The sequence below is a fragment of the Aulonocara stuartgranti genome (assembly GCF_965226115.1).
Source record: "Aulonocara stuartgranti genome assembly, chromosome: 16".
NCBI classification, from domain to species: domain Eukaryota; kingdom Metazoa; phylum Chordata; class Actinopteri; order Cichliformes; family Cichlidae; genus Aulonocara; species Aulonocara stuartgranti.
Window position 1 is genome coordinate 19,397,979 of NC_138952.1, and position 23,353 is coordinate 19,421,331.

General features: G+C 38.7%; 1 protein-coding gene across 5 annotated transcripts in view; it reads right to left on the reverse strand.

The window, feature by feature from the left end:
* LOC309690646 (poliovirus receptor-like) overlaps window positions 1-23,353 on the reverse strand; it is a 59,295-nt gene that overhangs the window by 34,112 nt on the left and 1,830 nt on the right. For 4 of the 5 annotated variants that reach the window (XM_082507837.1, XM_082507836.1, XM_082507833.1 and 1 more), the window contains 3 exons: window positions 23,009-23,311; window positions 21,768-21,861; window positions 20,581-20,756 (listed from right to left, as the gene is read on the reverse strand). In XM_082507837.1, coding sequence (XP_082363963.1) covers window positions 20,581-20,756; window positions 21,768-21,861; window positions 23,009-23,311 — 573 coding nt within the window. The remainder of the gene's footprint in view (window positions 1-20,580; window positions 20,757-21,767; window positions 21,862-23,008; window positions 23,312-23,353) is intronic. The other variant, XM_082507834.1, reaches the window with a different exon arrangement.

The window sequence follows — 23,353 nt, forward strand, 5'->3', positions numbered from 1 at the left end:
TTGCACAATGTCCCTTGACTACTGTGACGGAAAATAGGAAAACAGCATTCAGAAAACCATACAAAAATATCTGCTCCAATCTATCACTGGACTTTGGCGTTGGTTAATGACAAAAAACACAACAAAAAAACATCACACTTTTTCTCTAGAGAAAACGTAAAAATGAAATAATCACAAAGTAGGTAATTTTCCATACTTTTTATTGTGCTTTTAAGCTGAAGAAGGCATGATTCATGAGCGTACTGGATTGATTCATTGACCAACAGGATGTCAGTGGAAAATACACTGCTGTTGGCCTTCAGCTTTTAGGCCCATATTCTGTGGCTGGCTTGATTCAAAATTGGTTAAGCTACATACCTCAGATTGATAATGATCTACCTAAATGTAAGAACTTTTTACCAATTTGTAAACAATAATTAAAAACAGCAAAAGGCAAATGTACATTTCTGGACAATGTAATAGTATTGCAAACACAATCAATAAGAACTACGTACTGCTTCACTCGTTTGTTGCAGGAGTTCTTTTCGAAAAACAACCCGCGATAGTTGAAATCCATGAAATAGCTAGCTGTAAAACCCCTTACTACACAGTTTATACAGTTTTCTCAGACAGGCATGAACACTTTCACACTTTTCTCTCCTGTTTAGACTATCCACACTAGCCCTGTCATGGTTCTGGGTCATTTTGACCCAGCTTTTTCTGTTTCTATGTTTTGGTATGTTTCTGATTATGATTTATGTTCTGATTATTTAGTGATACTGTTTTGATTATGGTTATTATTTTTGCAGGTTTAGTTCCGTGTCAAGTCTGTCTCACTCTGTCTAGTCCATGTCTTAGTAAAGTGTCTTGTTTCCTGTTTTACTTTGAAGGTTCAGGTTCATGCCTGATGTCAATGTGTTCAGTTGTATTTTTCCCCTCGTTAGCCTAGTTTCTCCCAGCTGTGTCTCCCTCCTGTTGCCAATTCCCTGATTACCGCCCTGTGTATATAAGCCCTATGTTTTCCTGCGCTCTCTGTTGAGTCGTCTGCGTTACGCCGTGTCAGTCTGCATTACTCTGTGTAACCCGGTGTTCTTTCTGCGTCTCTCTGCCATCTCTCTCTGTGCATTTTGCTCCTCCTCCCGTGAGTGTTTGGTAGTGATGGCCAAATGAAGCTTTCTGAAGCATTGAAGCTTGTATTGAAGGAGGTTTTTTTGGAGGTTAAAAAAAATTGGTTTATTTGTTTAATAAATAGTTTTGACCAGTAAACTCTCCTTGTTTAAACATGCACCATGGTGTGGTCTTTCTTTGCTTGTGACTTCTTGATGTTGGTAAATACAATAATTGAAAAATACCACATTACATATAATATACATATAATAATGTACAACACATTATGGAGTATGCTTCTGCTGTGAGGTCCTGCCTCCCTGCACTTGTGCAAGAGCTAGACGGGTGTATTTATAAATAATATTATATTAGGGAAGTTTTCCTAGACATATTTTTGACCTGTGGGTAGAATTGATTGTGAAATGGAAAGGGAAAATGCTTATGAACTTGCAAATTAAAAACATGATGCATTTAAAGTAACCCTTTTTCATTTTTATTTAAGAAGAGAATTTGTTCTAGTGTGCGATGGCCGAACCTGTTCCTTTTCGTGGAGATCATTTCTCCTGCCTTAAGGAAAATCCCTTCACATGGCCCAGAGGAGGCTGGAGTGCAGAGAAACTGGTAGAGATGCAGTTATACAGTCTACCTGGGCCCCACAAACTATCAGCTAAAGAGAATAAATAAATTCAATTGCTGCACATTTGGCAGACTAACATTTTCAGATTAATTAAACCATAAAATATATATTTTTATAACATTACATGTAAAGAGTCAAGTTTTTTTTCTAAAGTTATTTAATGATATTTATATTATAAAAGCAGATTTTTTTGACATTTTAAGTTTTTTCCCGTTATATTCCTCGCTGGCTTCAAATCTCTCAGTGGAATGATCAGTGGTTCACTATCTGTCACCATCAAAACACCACAAATCCCGCGAATGATTCACTTACTTATAAACCATTGAATCAGACACCGAAGCAGTTAGGCTCTAAATTAAGCTTCGGACGTCACCGATCACGTGACTCTGGCCAAACGAATCAAACTTCGACACAGTGCTTCTGAAGCTTCTGACCTTTTTTTTGCATTGGAAGACACCGAGAGAATATGGAAGCCCGTCTGTAGTCAAAAGGTTTATATTATTACCTGTTCACAATGAAACAATGAGTTAGAAGTCATTTTATGGAAAAATATTTTTTTCCCAAGTGGACCCTTACAGCTTTGCTATAAGGGTCCACTTGATAGTCATCAAGGACAGGACATGGGATAGATAAAGAAGAAGAAAAAGACTAGTTGGGAAGAAAGTGTACAGAAGGAGTGGGAAATAAAAATAGAGAAACGATGGAGAGAGAGAGGGAGAAAACACTGAAGATCTGCTTCAACACAGACAGTCATATCCAAGACCAATTAATCTAATATTATTAAAGTCTGACCAATACTCCAGAAGGAGTAGTGATTCTTGTGAACATGGAAAAGTGCCCATGAAGCAAAATAAATGACCTTGATTACAATTTAGGTAAACACTCATTAGGTGATTCTTGTGCATCTGTAATGAACATTTGTCCATTGGTCTATATTTTTTGACTTGTTTGAGCTATCCTGCTAAGTCCTGGTATACTAAATGGAGAACAGCCTGTGCTTCTATTGATATCTCAAGTGTTTGTGCTGCCTCTTTTAGCCCAAAGAGGAAGGAAACCACAAAACTAGTTCAATGAGAAGATGCCTTTTTCCTTGTTGCATATACAGTGGGGCAAAAAAGTATTTAGTCAGCCACCGATTGTGCAAGTTCCCCCACCTAAAATGATGACAGAGGTCAGTAATTTGCACCAGAGGTACACTTCAACTGTGAGAGACAGAATGTGAAAAAAAAAAAAAAAAAATCCATGAATCCACATGGTAGGATTTGTAAAGAATTTATTCGTAAATCAGGCTGGAAAATAAGTATTTGGTCAATAACAAAAATACAACTCAATACTTTATAACATAACCTTTGTTGGCAATAACAGAGGTCAAACGTTTACTATAGGTCTTTACCAGGTTTGCACACACAGTAGCTGGTATTTTGGCCCATTCCTCCATGCAGATCTTCTTGAGAGCAGTGGTGTTTCGGGGCTGTCGCCGAGCAACACGGACTTTCAACTCCCGCCACAGATTTCCTATGGGGTTGAGGTCTGGAGACTGGCTAGGCCACTCCAGGACTTTCAAATGCTTCTTACGGAGCCACTCCTTTGTTGCCCGGGCGGTGTGTTTTGGATCATTGTCATGTTGGAAGACCCAGCCTCGTTTCATCTTCAAAGTTCTCACTGATGGAAGGAGGTTTTGGCTCAAAATCTCACGATACATGGCCCCATTCATTCTGTCCTTAACACGGATCAGTCGTCCTGTCCCCTTGGCAGAAAAACAGCCCCATAGCATGATGTTTCCACCCCCATGCTTCACAGTAGGTATGGTGTTCTTGGGATGCAACTCAGTATTCTTCTTCCTCCAAACACGACGAGTTGAGTTTATACCAAAAAGTTCTACTTTGGTTTCATCTGACCACATGACATTCTCCCAATCCTCTGCTGTATCATCCATGTGCTCTCTGGCAAACTTCAGACGGGCCTGGACATGCACTGGCTTCAGCAGCGGAACACGTCTGGCACTGCGGGATTTGATTCCCTGCCGTTGTAGTGTGTTACTGATGGTGACCTTTGTTACTTTGGTCCCAGCTCTCTGCAGGTCATTCACCAGGTCCCCCCGTGTGGTTCTGGGATCTTTGCTCACCGTTCTCATGATCATTTTGACCCCACGGGATGAGATCTTGCGTGGAGCCCCAGATCGTGGGAGATTATCAGTGGTCTTGTATGTCTTCCATTTTCTGATGATTGCTCCCACAGTTGATTTTTTCACACCATGCTGCTTGCCTATTGTAGATTCACTCTTCCCAGTCTGGTGCAGGTCTACAATACTTTTCCTGGTGTCCTTCGAAAGCTCTTTGGTCTTGGCCATGGCGGCGTTTGGAGTCTGACTGTTTGAGGCTGTGGACAGGTGTCTTTTATACAGATGATGAGTTCAAACAGGTGCCATTCATACAGGTAACGAGTGGGGGACAGAAAAGCTTCTTACAGAAGACGTTACAGGTCTGTGAGAGCCAGAGATTTTCCTTGTTTGAGGTGACCAAATACTTATTTTCCACCCTGATTTACGAATAAATTCTTTACAAATCCTACCATGTGGATTCATGGATTTTTTATTTTTTTTTTTTCACATTCTGTCTCTCACAGTTGAAGTGTACCTCTGGTGCAAATTACTGACCTCTGTCATCATTTTAAGTGGGGGAACTTGCACAATCGGTGGCTGACTAAATACTTTTTTGCCCCACTGTATGTATATGTGTATGTGTGTGTGTATGTACAGGCAGTGCAGAATTATTAGGCAAATGAGTATTTTGTCCACATCATCCTCTTCATGCATGTTGTCTTACTCAAAGCTGTATAGGCTGGAAAGCCTGCTACCAATGAAGCATATTAGGTGATGTGCATCTCTGTAATGAGAAGGGGTGTGGTCTAATGACATCAACACCCTATATCAGGTGTGCATAATTATTAGGCAACGTCCTTTCCTTTCCTCACAGTTGAAGTGTACCTCTGGTGCAAATTACTGACCTCTGTCATCATTTTAAGTGGGGGAACTTGCACAATCGGTGGCTGACTAAATACTTTTTTGCCCCACTGTACTTGCTGCATCCATGTTTTGCATGTATTCATAACAAACACAATATGTGGAACATTCTTTTTTTGCTTCTGGAAACACCCATCAGCTAAAGTTCACTGCCAACACCACTAAAACAAATTTAAATAACTTCTGATAATAGTTAATATATTTAGTATAAATATAGTTTTAAATACCTGTCTTTCTCTCTCAGCATTGAAATGAATATGTAAAAACTGTTCAAATTACATTATCTGCTCCAGATAATATTTTCACTTGGTTTGGCTTCTGTCAAACACTGAAATCACTGTAATGTTCACTTCTGTGGGAGAGACTACAAAAAATAAAGACATGAAAGTTTTAAACCTGAACTGATGAAATGCTAATGATGTCAAAATAATGTTTGAATCCTGCCACGTCAGGCAAAACTATAAATCTTGGTTGCTTTTCATTTAGTTTCAAGTAGTAATCCTTTTATAGACTTTCAAAGGTGTCATTGACTCATTTACAATAAGCTTGGACTAAAAACAACATATTGGGTTTCTTGGTCTTTTGGGGAATTCCACCAGAAACAGAACACCACAGTCATACATTGTCACTAAAATCCCCCACAATACTTCTTTTTCAAAACATCTCAGTTACTTTTGGTTATAGATTGACACATAAACTGCCTCCTTTGATAATTCCCATGGTAACTGTGCAGATTGTTTTGACTGGGGGAGAAGAATAAAGCACAATGAACTCATTATCTAGCTTGGGAAACCAGCCTGAGACAGCTTTTACAGGACAAATTGTAAATGCTTGGTACTGAGGGGGGAATGTCTGCAGAGAGAGCAACTAAAATGACAAAAAAGTGACATAACTTATTATTAAGTAATGTATCTATCTAGAGTACATATATAAACCTATTCTGCACACAAAGATTGTAAATAGTGTACTAGACTACTGTCAGCCAGTGAAGAAACACTCGTGTCTGGACAGCAGTCGTTTCATCCAGATTCCTCCCCTATCAAAAAACCTTATTGACTGCTTTAATTTGCTGCATTTATTGGCAATAGCCAATTAAATAATTAAAATTATTAAATGGACAGCGACACAAAGGAGGATATATAATAAACTCTATTAACCTCAGCAGGAGGCTTCGATCCAGCAGCCGTGCAGGTAGCAAATAAAACCTCTTCTGTGCCCAAAGTGGGAAAGTTGTCCTTGATGTGTGTGAAAGGAGGCACTAGGAGAGTTACAGAAGGCAAGTAAGTTAACTTATAAGGATGACAGTAAAAGTCAGTCTGTCTACAATTCATGAAAAAACACATCTCTTAAATAAATTTTTTGTTTTGTTTTTCCTATACCAATCACTATAAGAGGTAGCTCTGTCTTCTGATTTCCACTGGGAAACAAAGTGTAGCTGCTTTCATCCTTCAGTGCAACACCTCTCATCTAGACTATGGACCATTTCATTCTCCATCTTCTTAATAGCTGCCCTCACTTCTTTACTAAACCTCTGAACTTCCTGGTTCATCAACTGTCCACCATGTCCTCCACTCTCTTGTTTTCTACATACATCAGCTGGAAGTATGCTTCCATCTTCTCAATGCACTCGCATCATATGTTTCCATTCTTATCGCTAATCCCCCTAATTTGCTCCATCTCTTTGCCTAGCTATCCAGCATCAAAGTCACTTAAAACTGTTCCCTTTGCCACCCTGCTCATTACCAGACATCTTACATCAGTACAGCCAGTACTCTTTCTAATCTTTCTGAGTGTCCCACTTCTTAATTGATTCACAGGGGGAAATAATCCACCAAAACATATACCATCATGAGACTGAACTCATTTACAAGGAGCTTCACATTTTTTTCACCTTTTCTTTCTTTTATCTTTTCTCTAAAAAGCAATTCAACAAAGAAATCTCTGAAATCTAAAATGTCTAAACACCAAAGAAACTTCAATGCTTCACTGAGCTAACTAGAAACTGTAGCAAATCATGTTTTTCATTTCATTTATTTATATGTTATTTTCTCTTTCAGTTTTTGTCATAACATGGTTCTCTTTTAAATGGCCTGGGTGATACAAAACTGTAAGTAAGATACAGTGGGGCAAAAAAGTATTTAGTCAGCCACCGATTGTGCAAGTTCCCCCACCTAAAATGATGACAGAGGTCAGTAATTTGCACCAGAGGTACACTTCAACTGTGAGAGACAGAATGTGAAAAAAAAAAAATCCATGAATTCACATGGTAGGATTTGTAAAGAATTTATTCGTAAATCAGGGTGGAAAATAAGTATTTGGTCAATAACAAAAATACAACTCAATACTTTATAACATAACCTTTGTTGGCAATAACAGAGGTCAAACGTTTACTATAGGTCTTTACCAGGTTTGCACACACAGTAGCTGGTATTTTGGCCCATTCCTCCATGCAGATCTTCTCGAGAGCAGTGATGTTTTGGGGCTGTCGCCGAGCAACACGGACTTTCAACTCCCGCCACAGATTTTCTATGGGGTTGAGGTCTGGAGACTGGCTAGGCCACTCCAGGACTTTCAAATGCTTCTTACGGAGCCACTCCTTTGTTGCCCGGGCGGTGTGTTTTGGATCATTGTCATGTTGGAAGACCCAGCCTCGTTTCATCTTCAAAGTTCTCACTGATGGAAGGAGGTTTTGGCTCAAAATCTCACGATACATGGCCCCATTCATTCTGTCCTTAACACGGATCAGTCGTCCTGTCCCCTTGGCAGAAAAACAGCCCCATAGCATGATGTTTCCACCCCCATGCTTCACAGTAGGTATGGTGTTCTTGGGATGCAACTCAGTATTCTTCTTCCTCCAAACACGACGAGTTGAGTTTATACCAAAAAGTTCTACTTTGGTTTCATCTGACCACATGACGTTAATTCATGGATTTTTTTTTTCACATTCTGTCTCTCACAGTTGAAGTGTACCTCTGGTGCAAATTACTGACCTCTGTCATCATTTTAAGTGGGGGAACTTGCACAATCGGTGGCTGACTAAATACTTTTTTGCCCCACTGTACACATGTTGTAGTCCATCTTCTGGACAAGGAGAAACTATTAGGAAACGTATGTAGCGGTATGTGTTTTTAATATTCAAACATAGCTGATGATTGACTTTAAAATTCCCAGCTCTGGTAATGGATCACATGGGTAAAAACCTAGAGGAGAAAGACAAAGCACAAAGGAAGGAGGTGCCCTCCTTCCTTTGTGCTTTGTGTCCCACAGGAAAAACTGGAGCAAGTGAGTGACTTGGAAATGCAATGGAAAATGAAAGCATAGACAGGATTCCTTTGTTGACCTTCCTGAATTACTGAAAACACTGCAGGTATTATTGGTGCAGAACAATAATACTTGCCTTGTCTTATCACACAAGCCAGTGTATTGTTCTTTCACATGCTTCAGTTTAACTGAGAATTCGGTGAATTGACCATAATGGTTTATACATTTTTAGTCTACATGCTTCCTTCAACAGTTTCTTTATTTTTCACAAGCATTAGTCAAGACATGTAGGTGTTCCAGTAAATATTAGTAAGAATAGAGTAAAAATTATAGTTGTACCAAAACTATCCATAATTTCAGTATGCTCAGTTTAGGATTAGTTTCACTTGCATTTTTACTTATTTATTCACTTTTTTAATTTTGCTTCATGTTTTTCTTCTTTTCTTAACGGATTAATCATTCCCCGTTGTGAAGACTGTAGATGACACTACTGATTTGAGTTCATTTATTTTAATATGTCTGTAACTTGTACACACTTGTACTTGCTTTATGTTTTATATTTAAGAGGAGTAAAGTTATTCATATAGTTTTTATTCTTTATAATATGTTGTGCAGATCACTGCAGTCATACTTATCTTTACAGACAAGGTGAATAGATAGGTAGCTAAATAGATAAAGAGAGAGAGAAAGAGAGAAGATGCATTATTAATTATTAAATCCAGTCTGATGAGAATTCACTGCTTGAGTTCAGTTTTGGTGTTAAACTCCCAAGAATACCACCTGGATCAATAGTCTTTTTTTCTGATTATTGGCAAAAGGTTTACAGCGGTCTTCTTCTTAGAGATGCTGCTAAGGCTGTAATTAAGCCAAGAGATACAATAACTGAAAACATGTGCACATAAAAAAATCTCCTGATGAATGAATCACAGGCAAGGTTATGCTGTATAAACACTGTATAAATTAACAGTACTCAGTGCTGGTTCTAACAGCCAGAGCTGCTTCAAGCTTTATCAGAATCACAATCAGAATACTTTATTAATCCCTAGGGAAATTATGCGAGTTACAGTTGCTCCAGTACAGTAACATTAAGAAAAACAGAAAACAAAACCGACTGAGACAGGACTCTTCTAGACACTCTAACACCCACCAGGACAATGTACATGTCAGATTTTTCATTTAAAATTTTCAGATTGTCTATTTTATTTAATTCATGTAATGTACAAAATTCACCCGGGTGGGAGGTATTGGTATTGTCCAACATTGTCCTTATCTTGGACAACATTGTAAATGGTAAATGGCCTCTTCGACACCACCTTAAAAGAGTGCAGCTCCATACACACAACATTACTGGCCTTATGGATCAGTTTATTGACTCTGTCGGCATCAGCAACCCTCAACCTGCCGCCCCAGCATGCAACATCATAGAGGATAGCACTGGCCACACCTGACTTATAGAAAATCCTGAGATTGGTGGTGTGGCTCTGGATTCCAGGCTGACTGCAGGTGAGGTTGTAGGTGAACATCTGGCACAGCTGTCCTGTGCCAGATGTTCTGTTGACCCACTGAGAGAGGCTTCATTTAAGAATCACCAGGAACACTGAAGCTCATTGCACTGATCAAGCAGGACTCATGATCTTCACCAGCAGCTCCCTCACAGGGAAATCTTCAGAGCTCCACCGCAGGCCGACCCCAGGAGATGGATAAACCCAGCATTTCATGAACACTGTGATGGAGACCTTTGGTTTGTGTAATGTTATAAATACTCGTTTTTTTTAATGTGCAAAAAACTGTAAAGGAATTCCAGATCACAAGTTTGTAGTTTGACATACAAGTGATGACCTTTGAGCTTCATCAGGTTTTATTTAATTGTGTCAGAGAAAATCAGCTGTGCTCTTCATGCAGCTGAGTACATCAAGTGTTTAAAACAGAAGCTGTGCAGGTCTGAGATCAGCAGCTCGCTGAAAAACCAAGCTGAGGTCCTGTTAATGCTGATATATAGTGACACAGTTACATGGGTGATTAGTCCTTTTGACTTTTTGTCTTTAACTTTGTCAATAAAACAGCTGCAGCTTTCACTGACAGCACATGTGGTACTTTAACCTTTGTACTGTTTTCATCAGTTCATTTTGCAGCTAACATGTGAACATGATGGATGATCTGTCTGCTCTCACTGGTTGGTGCTGAGGTCCAAATCTGAGGGCAGCTCCTGTAATCACAACGAGAACAGAATCATCACAAACTGAAATATGAAGTTTATCTTTCAAATCCCAAATAAAGCTGATCCTTCTCTGTCCTCACACACCCAGGATCTGAAGCTCTTCTCTTACATTTTTTTTCAGTTCTACGGTTCAATCCATAGTTACTTATTAATGAGGAGTTACTGAAGTACAAGCTTTAAAAAAATAAATTGGTGTTACTGTCTTTAAAGATGTGGCAAGAGACTAGGGTTGCCAACTGTCCCTTAAAAAACGGAATCGTCCCGTATTTCGAAACAAAAGTACACGTCCCGTATTGAGCTAATAAGGGACGCACTTTATCCCGTAATACAGTGATAATCAAAAGTAGTCTATAACTTTTAATGGAATTAACACTTTGTTTGAAAACATAATTCCCAGCCCCTTTCCTGCTTTGTGACCAATGAGCTGACAGCACACTTATGACAATTCGAGTATGACAATTCAGATTACCGCTCATCTCATTGGTCGAGGAAAGGTCGCTTGCGGAGAAAATACCGGAAGACAACAGATGACCACAACAAGAAGCATGGCCAACAGGGAAACAAACGCCGACACTGCGGTGCAAGTCTCGGATGACAGTACACCTAAAGCTGGGCAAACACTGTGCGATTTTTTTCAGTCACGTTATTCAGCTCCTGCTCAAACTGCACGATTGACTCGCAGGGGTTAGAAGTTGGTAGGTCACGATGCAGGTCTCACACTATACCGCCCGATGCTCTGATGCGACCTGAGTGCTCACACTGTGCGTCCATAAAATGAAGGTTATAACAGAAAATCTGTCGCTCCCTCTCTCTGTCTTTCACTCACACAGACACACCACCACCATCAACTTTGCTAAATTGCTAATGAAAAACATTGATCAGGCAGCTGTGATTGAGCACCAATGTAAATCCAACTATTTTCACGGTTGTTGTGGTCGTGATAATTTTGTGATGCCACATCGAAAAGGCTCGGATGAGCTTTCCAAAGTTCTACAAGTTGTGCCTCCATCGCTTGTGTCCAGATCACACGCGGCACTGCCGTGCTGCTCCGTCTTTTTCACCGACGTTTGCGCGTGAGCAGTGTGAGCGCCTGTGGTGACACTAGGGCTGCCACGATTTGTCGACTAGTCACGATTACGTCGACTATCAAAATCGTCGACGACTGATTTAATAGTCGACGTGTCGTTTGAAGCTTTGTAAGATCGCAAAAGACGCAGGAATAATAGCAGGATTTAAGAGTGTAATAACGGACTGAAACAGAAGATGGCAGCACTGCATGTACAAGGATTCCAGCTGCCGTTAAACCCCGAAGAAGAAGAAGTAGCTGTGTCCCAGAATTCATAGCGCGGCCCAGCTTAGTTTCCAACAATGGCGGTAACTAGTTAGTTTTAATATTACTCTTATTATTCTTTCTGGGTCACAAAATAAACGTTTAACATATTTCAGGCGAGAATGTAGCTGTGTAAACCTCAAATATCTGCTCAGTTTATCAGGACACCACATATTTTCAAAAGCGCTCCGACGTTTTCGGAGACGTCTGTTACCCACTAGCTCGATAGCTAGCCGGGGGCTAGGTCACTAGCGCCGTGAGAACACTGGACTCCCGGCAAATTGTTTTCAAACCCACCGCCGTCTTTCGCGACTCAGGTTAAATATATATGAGTCACTTAGATAAATTAAAAATGTTGTTGTTTGGCTTTTTTTTTTTTTTTTTTTTAGTATTTTATTTGTTCCTGAGTAAATCGGTTTGGCTGAGATTAAAGTTATAGTTTTTACACAGCTGAATAAACGTCAAGCAGACAGCTGATTATCAGAAGTGTGAGATGCTGGAGAATATACCCCGGTGTCCTGTTATATTTTAGATAGCAAGGAGTTTATTAAACTTTACCGAAACAATCTGCAAATTTCATTAAAATTGAATAAACTATCATCTTGTCTTTATTTTTAGTTAGCACCTTAAAAGCTTAAAGCTGTAAGCTAATGATAGTTATATAAGCTGTAGTTTTACGTCCAGTGGATGATGATCTGATTAGTCGACTAATCGCAAAAATAATCGGTGACTAGTCGACTATCAAAATAATCGTTTGTGGCAGCCCTAGGTGACACCCTCACGAGCGATTGATGATCGGGAGCTGGTCGTGAGGTGTTAATCACTTCTCGTTACCCCACGTATACTACACGACGCACAATGAAGGCCAAAATCGGTCCGATCACTCAAAAATCGGCTCAAAATGGGCCTGAAACCGCACAGTGTGAGCCCAGCATTAGAGCAGCAATGTTTGTTCCCCTCAGAGAAAGGGAAGAATGGGAAAAGGAAAACACCTGGCTGGAAAACGTTAATATGGGCATGTGCAGTGAATATCAGCGCTATGTGGCCAGAAGTGTGATAATATAACTTATTTTGTGTAATAAACAACTGCAAGGATAGATGATTACAACAAATTGATAACTAATACATAAAAGTAATACATAGATGAATAATGATGATGAGTTAAGATGCGTAATCATGTGAACAAGCGGGTTTACAAACAGGAGCAGCTGATTAGCATTAGAAAAGCTGAAATAATACCTCAACTGAAGCCAATTGTACTAAATGCACTAAATGTGCACTGTTACAAGAATGTTTTTCTTTCTATTGTTTTCTATTATTTTAAGTTAAGCAGGACAGAGTTCTTTTAAAGAAAGATTTACTTATATTCTCAAAAGTTAAGCATGACAGGCTTCTGTTTAAGAAGGAGACCTGTTTTATTGTGTTAATGTTGTCATTTTGAGCTAAAAATAAATGGCTAAATGATCATTTGTTTCACATGTGTTCATATCACAAAGAATAGAATATGCATTTACTTAAATCAACTTAAAGTCAAATGGTTAAAAAAAATAATTTCACACACAAAAAAAGAGCTAGAAAATTCACCACACTGGGAAGGGTGAAGACAACTGGGTCGCCCGGCCCTGGCCACGAGGTGTCCCTTATTTATTTTTCAGGGAGTTGGCAACCCTACAAGAGACTGAAAACATGCTGCTGTTTGAATATATTTAATAATCAGCTCTGCAGCTCTGAGCTGAAGCAGAGTGCAACCTGTTGCTTTTACAGTATAATACTTGTAATAAAAGTACAGTAACGGTAATTAGTGACTGAGCAACTCGGGACGTTTCTCTTGATTTCTTTAGTCAGGGTAAATTCATTCATCTGCACGGATTAGCTAAACGAACTTTAAAAACACGTTTCCCCGACAGCCGCGTGCTCATTTTAGCTAGGTCTCAGGACCTAGCTAAGGACGGTAGTTACGGATGATCTTACAAACACGTTTAACTTACTGAAAAAGTGCAGCAGGGCCTCGGATCCTTCTGTCGGGTTGTCCAGTTTACTGAAGAACACCTCAGGCTGTCAGGTTAAAACACTCGGTCGTGGTTTTGTAACGTAAACGCTGGCCCTCCTCTCAGAGCCTATGCTCGATCTGCTATTCCTGAACAGAGATACGCAAGTTTCCCCGTGACTGCAGCTGTCAGTCAAAGCTGCTATGATGACGTTACACCCCAATTTAACATCGCCCCGTTAGTAATTAGAATCAGACTTATGGGAAAGGAGACCCCTTAGACATGAATCAACGCGATGAGAACTATTGATAACAAAAGAAAGAATCATATCCACTAACATGGAGGAGGCGAGGTTTATGACCTACACTTCAGCCAGACACCAGGGGGCGACAGAGACGTTTTGGCTTCATTTTTTGGGAGCTATCGCGTCGTCCATGTTTTCTACAGTCATTGATCAAACACTGCAACAGATCTAAAACTACAAAAAGAGCAAAACAACACACAAAAAAAATGAAATAAATGTAAAACTTCTTCAGCCATTTGAGGCACCAGTATAGGCTATTTGGTATTAAAATATAATAATAATTAATGGTGATAAATCGTTTTCTGCTTTAACACATTGGTTCTCAAACTTTCTGACATGCCAAAATTACAAATGCAAAAATAAATAATTAAAAAAAAAAATTTTTTTGCCCACACCAAGGAGTTTGTAATTAGTCAAGTAATTAAACAGTCATTAACAAATCAAAAAGATACAAGATGAATTTTAGTTAAAAGTTGACAATAAGAGCAACAGGCTCTTGTTTTTTAATGACCTTTACAAAAACAACAAAAAACAATCAAAAACTTTTTTTCCCATGATGCTTCAATACCTGGTCCATGTTCCACAGCTTGAGAACCACTGTTATCATGTGCAGTGCATGGATATACATTAAAAATTAAAACAGTTTTACTGATCTTACTTTTTCAAAAGGTTTAGAAAACAGAAAGTGTCATGTCTTCATTGTTAGGTTTAAAGAAAAGAACAAAAACTTGATAAATAATATAAAGTGTAGAGTTAAAATACACACGCAAGTGTTGCTAATGCTAACAAGGATTAAAATTTATGTAACTGAATTTACCATACTCAGCTATGCAAAAGGCGAAAAATATCTTTACATCCATTATTAAATCTAAACGCAAATTCAGCAACAAGATCCAGACAAAATGAGTCAACAGTTTCTATCCTAAAATAAAAATAAAACAACATGCTGCTGTGGCCCCCTTCCGGTACTGAAGGTAGGCAACATGTAATAATACATACAGTATGCCCTCCAACCAGCCACCATCCAATTCAGAGTCATTTACATTAAATGTAAGTAAACCCCTCAAGTTTTCCTGAACTGCAAACAGCAAATCAACAGATCTGCGAAAACATGAAAGTATAATGTGACCTTTGACACTGCACATTTCATAAATTCTGTTTTTGCTGACTTTGCTTTCTGTCTTAAGTTTGTATACTCGTAGTTCACAAATGAATTCAACACAAAACAGAGGGTTTCATTGACATGACTTTAGAAGCTTGTTTATAAACAGCTGTTAAATATGCTAATTAACCTTTTACAAAAGTGAAGCAGCCAAAACAAAAACTTAAGGCAGTACCAGAATACATTTCTAGTATAAAAAGAGGTATTGTTTTAATAGCTATTATTAATAGCTGCAGTGCTGACATGTCTGCTTGACTGGTTTAAAACTGTAAACATTGTAAGTTTTATACTCAAACATTCACATAAGTACCATCATGACCACTGAGACAATGGAAACTGTGACTCAACAAGACTAGAACATTTAAAAAAAACAAAAAAACCTCAGAATTTAATGATAATAATTTAGAATATGCACTTAACACATGAAAACATGGAAAATCATTAAAAAAAAATGTAAACTTGACATCACACTAACAAAATGCCCACCTTCTAATCTATCACATAATATTTCAGTCAGTGACCAACAGTGTTGGTCAAGTTACTTGAAAAAAGTAATCAGTAACTAATTACCAATGAATTCCCCAAAAAAGTAATCATATTACTTTACTGATTACTTATTTTCAAAAGTAATTAATTACTTAGTTACTTTTTAAAAACACGATTTACAACCTGAGTAGGTGATAAAGTGATAGATCTTTCAGCCTAATTCTACTTTTTCTGCATAATCCATCATACAAAATGTAATCAAATGGAAAAGTCTCTTTTTAAAACGTGTTTTATTAGTTTTAATCTTTTAACTTTATGCATCAAGCAAAAAATTTAACTATATGCAACATTCTCTGACTTGAATAAATTAGTTTAACATTTAAACTTATTTTCTGCACATTCCAGCACATAAAATATATTTTTTTTGTGTTTACACTCACTCTTTCAAATAGATGCAAGTAAAACACAGCAGAAAATAAATAAAATCAAAGACTCAGCGGTCCTGTTGCTCTATTTTCACCTGTAAAGCAGGAGTGGGGTAGGCGGAGGTTTGCCCTGGTGCAGGTGTACCGCAGAATCCGCGAGTTTCTCTGTGAGTTTCCCATTACGTGGTAGCGCACTCGGTGCTTGCTTGGAGGTTTAGGGGGTTTTTTTCCACTGTAAAAAGAAGTTTTCTTCCCACGCACAACGGACACTAATGTTTTTGTCACTTTTTATGGAATCAAACTCAAAATAAGGTCAGTACTTCCATGCTTTAAACGCTGCATGCTCATACTCTCTCCCGCACTCGATATATGATCCGTTGTTGATCTGCACACAGCTGTTGTCACGAATGTAGCACTCGCTTACGTCACTTTCATGAGACAGTCTCACACAAAAAAAAATAAAAAAATCACGGTTTTAGTAACGCAGTAACGCAGCGTTCCTACAGGAAAGTAACGGTAATCTAATTACCGTTTTTGCAATGGTAATCCCTTACTTTACTCGTTACCTGAAAAAGTAATCAGATTACAGTAAGGCATTACTTGTAACGCCTTACTGCCCATCTCTGGTGACCAATGTGGTGGGGAAAAAATTTTAATCATAAAACAATGAATGTTTATTAATTAGCAATAAATTTCATAAATCCATGTATGAAGTGTGACTTTATAGACTGGTCACTGCTCTCTACCTACAGCAGCTGGAGTTATGAATCATTAACAAAGCTTGTTTTGCCTGAGTGGATATTTTAGAAAACCTTTCCATCTCATTATGTATGATAGCCAACAAAGTACACTGCTCAAAAAGGAACACTTGATTATCACCATATATCACAAACCAGTTTTAGCACCCGATTCACATAACACTGGACCACTATGGCCCCTCCAGCAGGTGATGGGTTCACTGGAGTAACTGGGGTCAGCCAGGACCCATGAATAATAGGTTTTTAATAAAAAGCCCCTTGACTAAGCCTGGCTTTATGAAGGGGCCCTGGTAACCAAGATTCTGTCAAGTAACTTCTCATCATCAAACTCTTTTGAATCACACTTGGTCTGGCCCTTTACCCATGACCAATTTACCTAGGGAGACCCTACCAGGACCAAACTGTCCTCGACAACAAAGCTCCTGGGATCAGAAGGACACGCAAACCCCTTCACCGTGATAAGGTGGTGATTCATGAAGGGAGATCACACCTGGACAAATCTTTGCTTTTACTTCTGTATCAATTACCCTATGCTTACTTTGGATCTGTGCCTGAATTTAACTGTTTACTTTTGCTTATCAGTTCCTTTATTAAATCATTCCTCACACTGCGCATTATGACAGGAAGTGAAGATAAGGAAAACAGAAAGATAACATCAAAGGGCAAACTAATAACAATACGTTGTCAAGGTGTGCTGTGTGCAGCAGGATGTAGGACTCAAATGCTGGACTTGGAGACTGAAACTTGGAAACTTGAATATGAATTCAAGGAAACTAAAACTAGAAACTCAAAGCACGAAGCACTAACTAGAAAAACTGGGGAACTGGGAAACAAAACTGCGAACAGAGAACTAGAATGCTACCAGAAACAGAGAGACGAAAACACAGCACAGTGAGGGTACAACACGACACAGAACAAGGAAAACACAGGGCTTAAATACACAGAGGTGTAATGAGGGAACGAGACAAAGGAGGAGTGCACAGCTGGGAGTAATGAAGCGTTACAAGACGAAGGGGAAGCAAAACTGAAAACATTTACATAGGACAGGGACTGTCAAAGTAAAACAGGAAACATGAGACAGATCACAAAGACTGCAGCATCCAATCTTAGTAAATACACCGATTACGATTAATGACTGATGAGAGAAACCAAATTTTCCAGTTTTCCTGGAAAACGAAAGTTTAGCTTTCGTTTTCCAGGAAAGCTGCACTCTCCTGGAAAATGCTGCAACGTGTTACTTTTTACAGTTAAAGGAAAAGATTTCAGCAGGGTGAAGACCTTTAATTTTATTAAAATTAATTTAAAAAAAATAAACAAAAACCCTATGATTCAACACAGTAAAAAAAAAGTCTCATTCTAACCTTTTTAAAGATTTTTTTTCCTCTTTCAAATTTCCTTGTATGTTGCTTTACGTTAGGTTATCCGAGCAAAACATCTGCTTTCACCCCCATGTACAAACAAGGGTGGGGCTGTATTACTCAAGTATTATATACTATGTGGTAATCTTACTGGTTGGAATTACAAGGTATTCAGACAGTGTGCTTCGCTTGACTGTTTGTACTGTCTGAACCTTATGGTCTCTGTGGTCTACTGATAACACTGATAACATTGTTTTAAACAGAAGCCCTGTGGGTTGTTATCCTCAGTAGCTTAACGGCTTGTGTTATCAGGAGATGAAGAACAGAAAGAACAGTTATCTTCTGTGAACAGTCACAGAAAAACTGCCATTCATATTAGCCAGAGCTGGTATGTACACCCTAAATGCTGTGGTAGTGACAAGAAAGCTATAACTAAACTTCATTAAAAACTAAGAGATGATAAACAAAAAGGGGGCAGAGAGATAAACGAACACCAAGTATGTCCACCGGTTCTCCATCTGTTCATTTACCAGCTGACTTGAGAACTTGAGAGCTTTCAGTACAGATATAGTCCATCCTTTGCTTCCACAGCTGTCAGGCAGATTGCTGTGGTAGACAGTTCAGAACATTTGTTTAAAATGGTTTTAATTTTAGCTGAACATGCAAAGACCGTCAGTGTATCTGCATATTTTAAAAAGACCATTTAAACTTCTATCATATTCAACACACACACTCATTTTTTAAGAAGAGCAGATTTAATAAAATGACTTGTTTAAAACTAAAACTACTAATATATCTACCATAACTGCAAAACAAAGATTTTTACATTAAATAAAGTCATTAGCGTCAAAATATTCAGAGAGAGAAATTAAACTTTGAGTGAAAAAACTGCATATTTCAACAAATTAACAGTTACTGACCTCTGTCTGACGTTGTTCTTGCTGCGCTGCACTGTCACCAGCTGATTCATTTGTTGGGACACGCTGCCAAAAAAGTGCAAACCTATGCCTGGAATTTTGGGGACATTAATTAAAAATCCCTCCAACACCACTGCAATAGCGCGGAAATAAAACAATCAAGTGAATGAGTAACCCAATGTTAAAAGTCAGATATCCAAATACGTGAAACAAAGGCCAATGGCAAACGAGGAGCTATTGTCTATTGTAACACGCTAACTAGTGCACTTTTTCCCCCCACAGAAAGTATCAAAACTGCCAATTAGGCCATTCCTAAGATTTGCACTCTCTCTGATAAGATTGCTTTGATTTTGCAGCATAAGTATGGCCTGACTAACTACCGTCAAGAGCTCATTTATCCACACTTCCATACTACTTTCCTCTTTAATTTAAGAAAAACTAAAGAAGCATTCCACACAGCTTTTAAATAAAGTGTCCATTTAAATTCAAACACCTCAAAATAGAAACTGTGTATTTAAAAAAAAAAAAACGAAAGTAAAAATAAAAACATTTTTTGGTCAACCCCTTTGAATTAAAGAGTCTATACTTCAGTTTGGACAGTAGGTCCACATGCTTTAAAGTCAGATCTACTAAATATTATTCTACATTTTGGAAACATGCAAGTTAATGTATGAAGTACCTTTGATCTTCATGTTTATAAAAGTACCATACTGCAGCCCCAACGATGCTCAGGAAAATCAAAACACCAAGTAAGGCCCATGCAGCAGAGCACGATCCTGCAGGGACACAAGAATGAAGGATATAATGAGAATTACATTATCTGGCATTTATGTTTCATATATTGAGATGACTCAGACAATACTTAAACATATACCATACACAAATCAAACATGTAGCTCATGTAGGTTGAGGGCAGGTTAACAATGATCACTTCTGGTACTGTTGGTCAAAAATGTTCTAGCAAAAACTTTTCTAGTCTTGGGTGAAGATAAAGGAAGAGAAGATGGGAAAGGTGTGAGAAAGCTGTCTGATACAGTTGGGGAAAAGCAGAAAGAAATGAACTGTTTCTAATTTTTATGGTAGTTTCATTTTAATGAGACAACATATCAGCCTAAAGTCCAGAACAAATAGCCAGAATTCTGGTTTCAACGGACTGACAGACAGATTAAACCAATCAATTAATCACAGATACTTCTGACCTGAACTGAAGAAACCACAGAATTGGTTCCTTCTTTTCCAACTCTGCACCATGGGAAAGACCAAAGAGCTATCAAAGGACATCATGGACAAGAATGTAGATCTGCTGTAATGGATTACAAGACTATCGGCAAGTAGCTCGGTGAGAAGGTGACAACTGCTGGTGTGAATATTTGCGTGCGAGGGGCTGGACGGCGCTAACGTGTTAACGTGTTAAAACAAAGGCACTGCCTTTGTTTTAACCATATTCTATCGCAATATTTCATTTTCTTATCGTTGCCTAACATTATACTGGCATTACTGTGAACGGTATGATATGGCCCAGCCCCAATCAGAATGATGCAACATCCACAAAAGCTAAAATCCAAAAGTCAGAAACAAATCCAGAAAGATTTGGACAAACTGCACGGCTAAATCCAAGCTGACCTCACCTGATGCCACATGCACGTAGAGCTGACCACGTTTACTTCCATATGTGTTAGATGCTTCACACTGATAAAGGCCATTCAGATCAGAGGTCAGGCTCAGCAGTTGTAGCTTTGCACCATCTACTTTGACAGCAGACTCCAGCAAAGACTGGCCAGATCTGGAAAAACATGAACGAGACCTGAACGTGAAATGTACAGAGAAGGCAGAAAAATGTGAGTTGTGCTAAAAGCTAAACATCTACGTTAATGGTGGCAGTTTTATAAATTATGGTCGACATTGAGTGGATGGATCTATGCAGGTCAGATTTTTGGAAGCATCCTTCATGTTTCTTTAAAACTAAAATGAGGTCACTTCAGCCTGTGCAGCTAGTTTTAACCCTCTCAGGCTCAAATTAAGTTTTTGTTGCTAATGCACAACCAAGTCCTGCAGTGGTACTTCTGAGTAAAAAAAACTTTATAAAATATGTATGTGGGGTAATCAGGTTGTTAGTTTTTAACTGTTGCAAATCGGCAACGCCTGCCTCAAGAGGGTTAACCACAGGCCTGCTTAAAAACAGCAAAACCAGTGGAACTATGAGGATATTGTGTGCTCACAGTCAACTGTCTTGTTTGGTGAACACATTGATCGACTTGTACATAGAACTTCAGATAATGTCTCTCCTCTTTGTCTCCTGCTTACCTCTGCAATCCAAGACAAACATTTTAATCAGATTGCAGCTTATATGCCTAAAGTGCTCACACTGAACTTTCATCTGATATTATAGTTTGCAGCTTATTGTCCAAAATTCACTCTAAACACTCTAAAACCATCTTTACTGACATGTGCTTGGTGATAACACCCTTTCCTGGGGGGTGGCTGTAGCTCAGGAGGAAGAGATGGTCATCTACTGAATGGAAGGTTGGTGGTTTGATCCTTGGCTTCCCCAGTCTGCGTGCCAAGCATGCTTGGGGAAGATACTGGCCAGATACTAAAAAGTTGCATCCATCGGAGTATGAATATGTGTGAATGTTAGTTAGTGAGTACTTTAAAAGCATAGAAGAAAGTGTTTATGTGAATGGGTGTGTATAAAGCGCTTTGAGTGCTCTAGGAGAGTAGACAAGCACTATAGAAGACTCAGTGCCTTTAATATTACCACTCCCGTGAAATGAAATGAATATTTCAACTGAAACCAATATTCAAACTACTTTACCTGCTCCAGATAAAGTTTGCATTTGGTTTGGCTTCTGTCACACACTCGAACGAGTCCTCTGAAATCACGCTAATGTTCACTTCTGTGGGAGAAACTGCAAAAAAAGAAAGAATGAAAGACCTGTGTTAATATGTAAAAAACAAACAAGCAAAGAAATGCATTTTGGGTACTTTTCATGTAGTTTCAAGGAGAGATCCTGTCATACACATTCAAGCATGTTGGTGCTCTGTTTAAAAGCATGGCCTTTATGGGGATTTCAACCAGAAATAGAACACCACAGATGAACCGTGTCATTTAAAAAAAGAACCCACACAACTGGAAGCACATGCTTTAACTTTGAAAACAGCCTCTAGTATTTTTGCTTCACTGGACAGATCTGAAACAAATGAAGTCATTGTCAAGCTTTACAAACAGGTTTAAGCTAGTCTGTGCACCATGGTGTCGTGTCACTTGCCTTTAGCTGCTGACAGTTAATTTTTAACCTGAACATCTGCACTCTTACCGAGAGCAAATATATAGTGCAAACCTATATTTCACATGACCAATGTAAATAGTGCATTGCACAACTGCTAGTAAGTTAAAAAAAAACACAGTTGAACTTTGATTAAACAGACATAGTTTCAATTCTACTTTTCCCCTACCAAAGCCGTGCTGGTACACACACTGATGCACAACTTTATTGAGTTTTCTGCATTTCAACTGAACTGGGTGGTTCTGTCTCAGGACACAGATCAGGTTCCATTACTCGTCTCATCATTTGCAAAATCTTTATCCAGCTATTGTGACAACATGAGTGAATGACAGTAGCATGAGAACAAGGATAAAGCTGGTATCCCATACTGGGAAAAACAAAAATCAACAAATTAACTCATGAACAAAGAAAAAAAAGCAAAACCATGTCAACTCTTAACACTTAAGGTTACCTGAAAGTATGAAGTTTTGAGGGTTTATGTCTGCTTTTGTTCAAAACAAAGATGCAGGGTATAGTTTTAAAAAAGTGCAGCTATTACTTTTATTTTATCCATAATTGATGAAGCTATTTCTGTTGCATGAGTAGATAACACAGATCAACTGGTAGCAAGTAATTAAGTTATATAGTATTGCTTTGCAGTTGCAGTTTAATCAGTTAATCCTGGGTGTGCATGTGTACTTTTAATATTTGATTTAATAATCAAAATTGTTAAGTCAACAGTATAAAAAAAGAAGACAAATATTAAACTACATCATCAGCTGATACTCACAGTAGATCTGTATAGTGAAGGAGAGACTTCTGTCTGTAGACAGTGAGCCACCACTGATGACACACTGGACCTGGTGACCGTTAATCTCTCTCGTAGGAACACCAAACAACGAGCTGACAGTGGTAGTTGTATCGTTGTCATACTGGGTGGAGTTTGTCGTCGTCCTCACTTTGTCTCCCAAAGCACCAGTGAGCCACCTCACCTCTGCAGGAGGCTTCGATCCAGCAGCCGTGCAGGTAGCAAATAAAACCTCTTCAGTGCCCAAAGTGGGAAGATTGTCCTTGATGTTTGTGAAAGGAGGCACTAGGAGAGTTACAGCACACAATCAGTCAACATGCGAGCAAA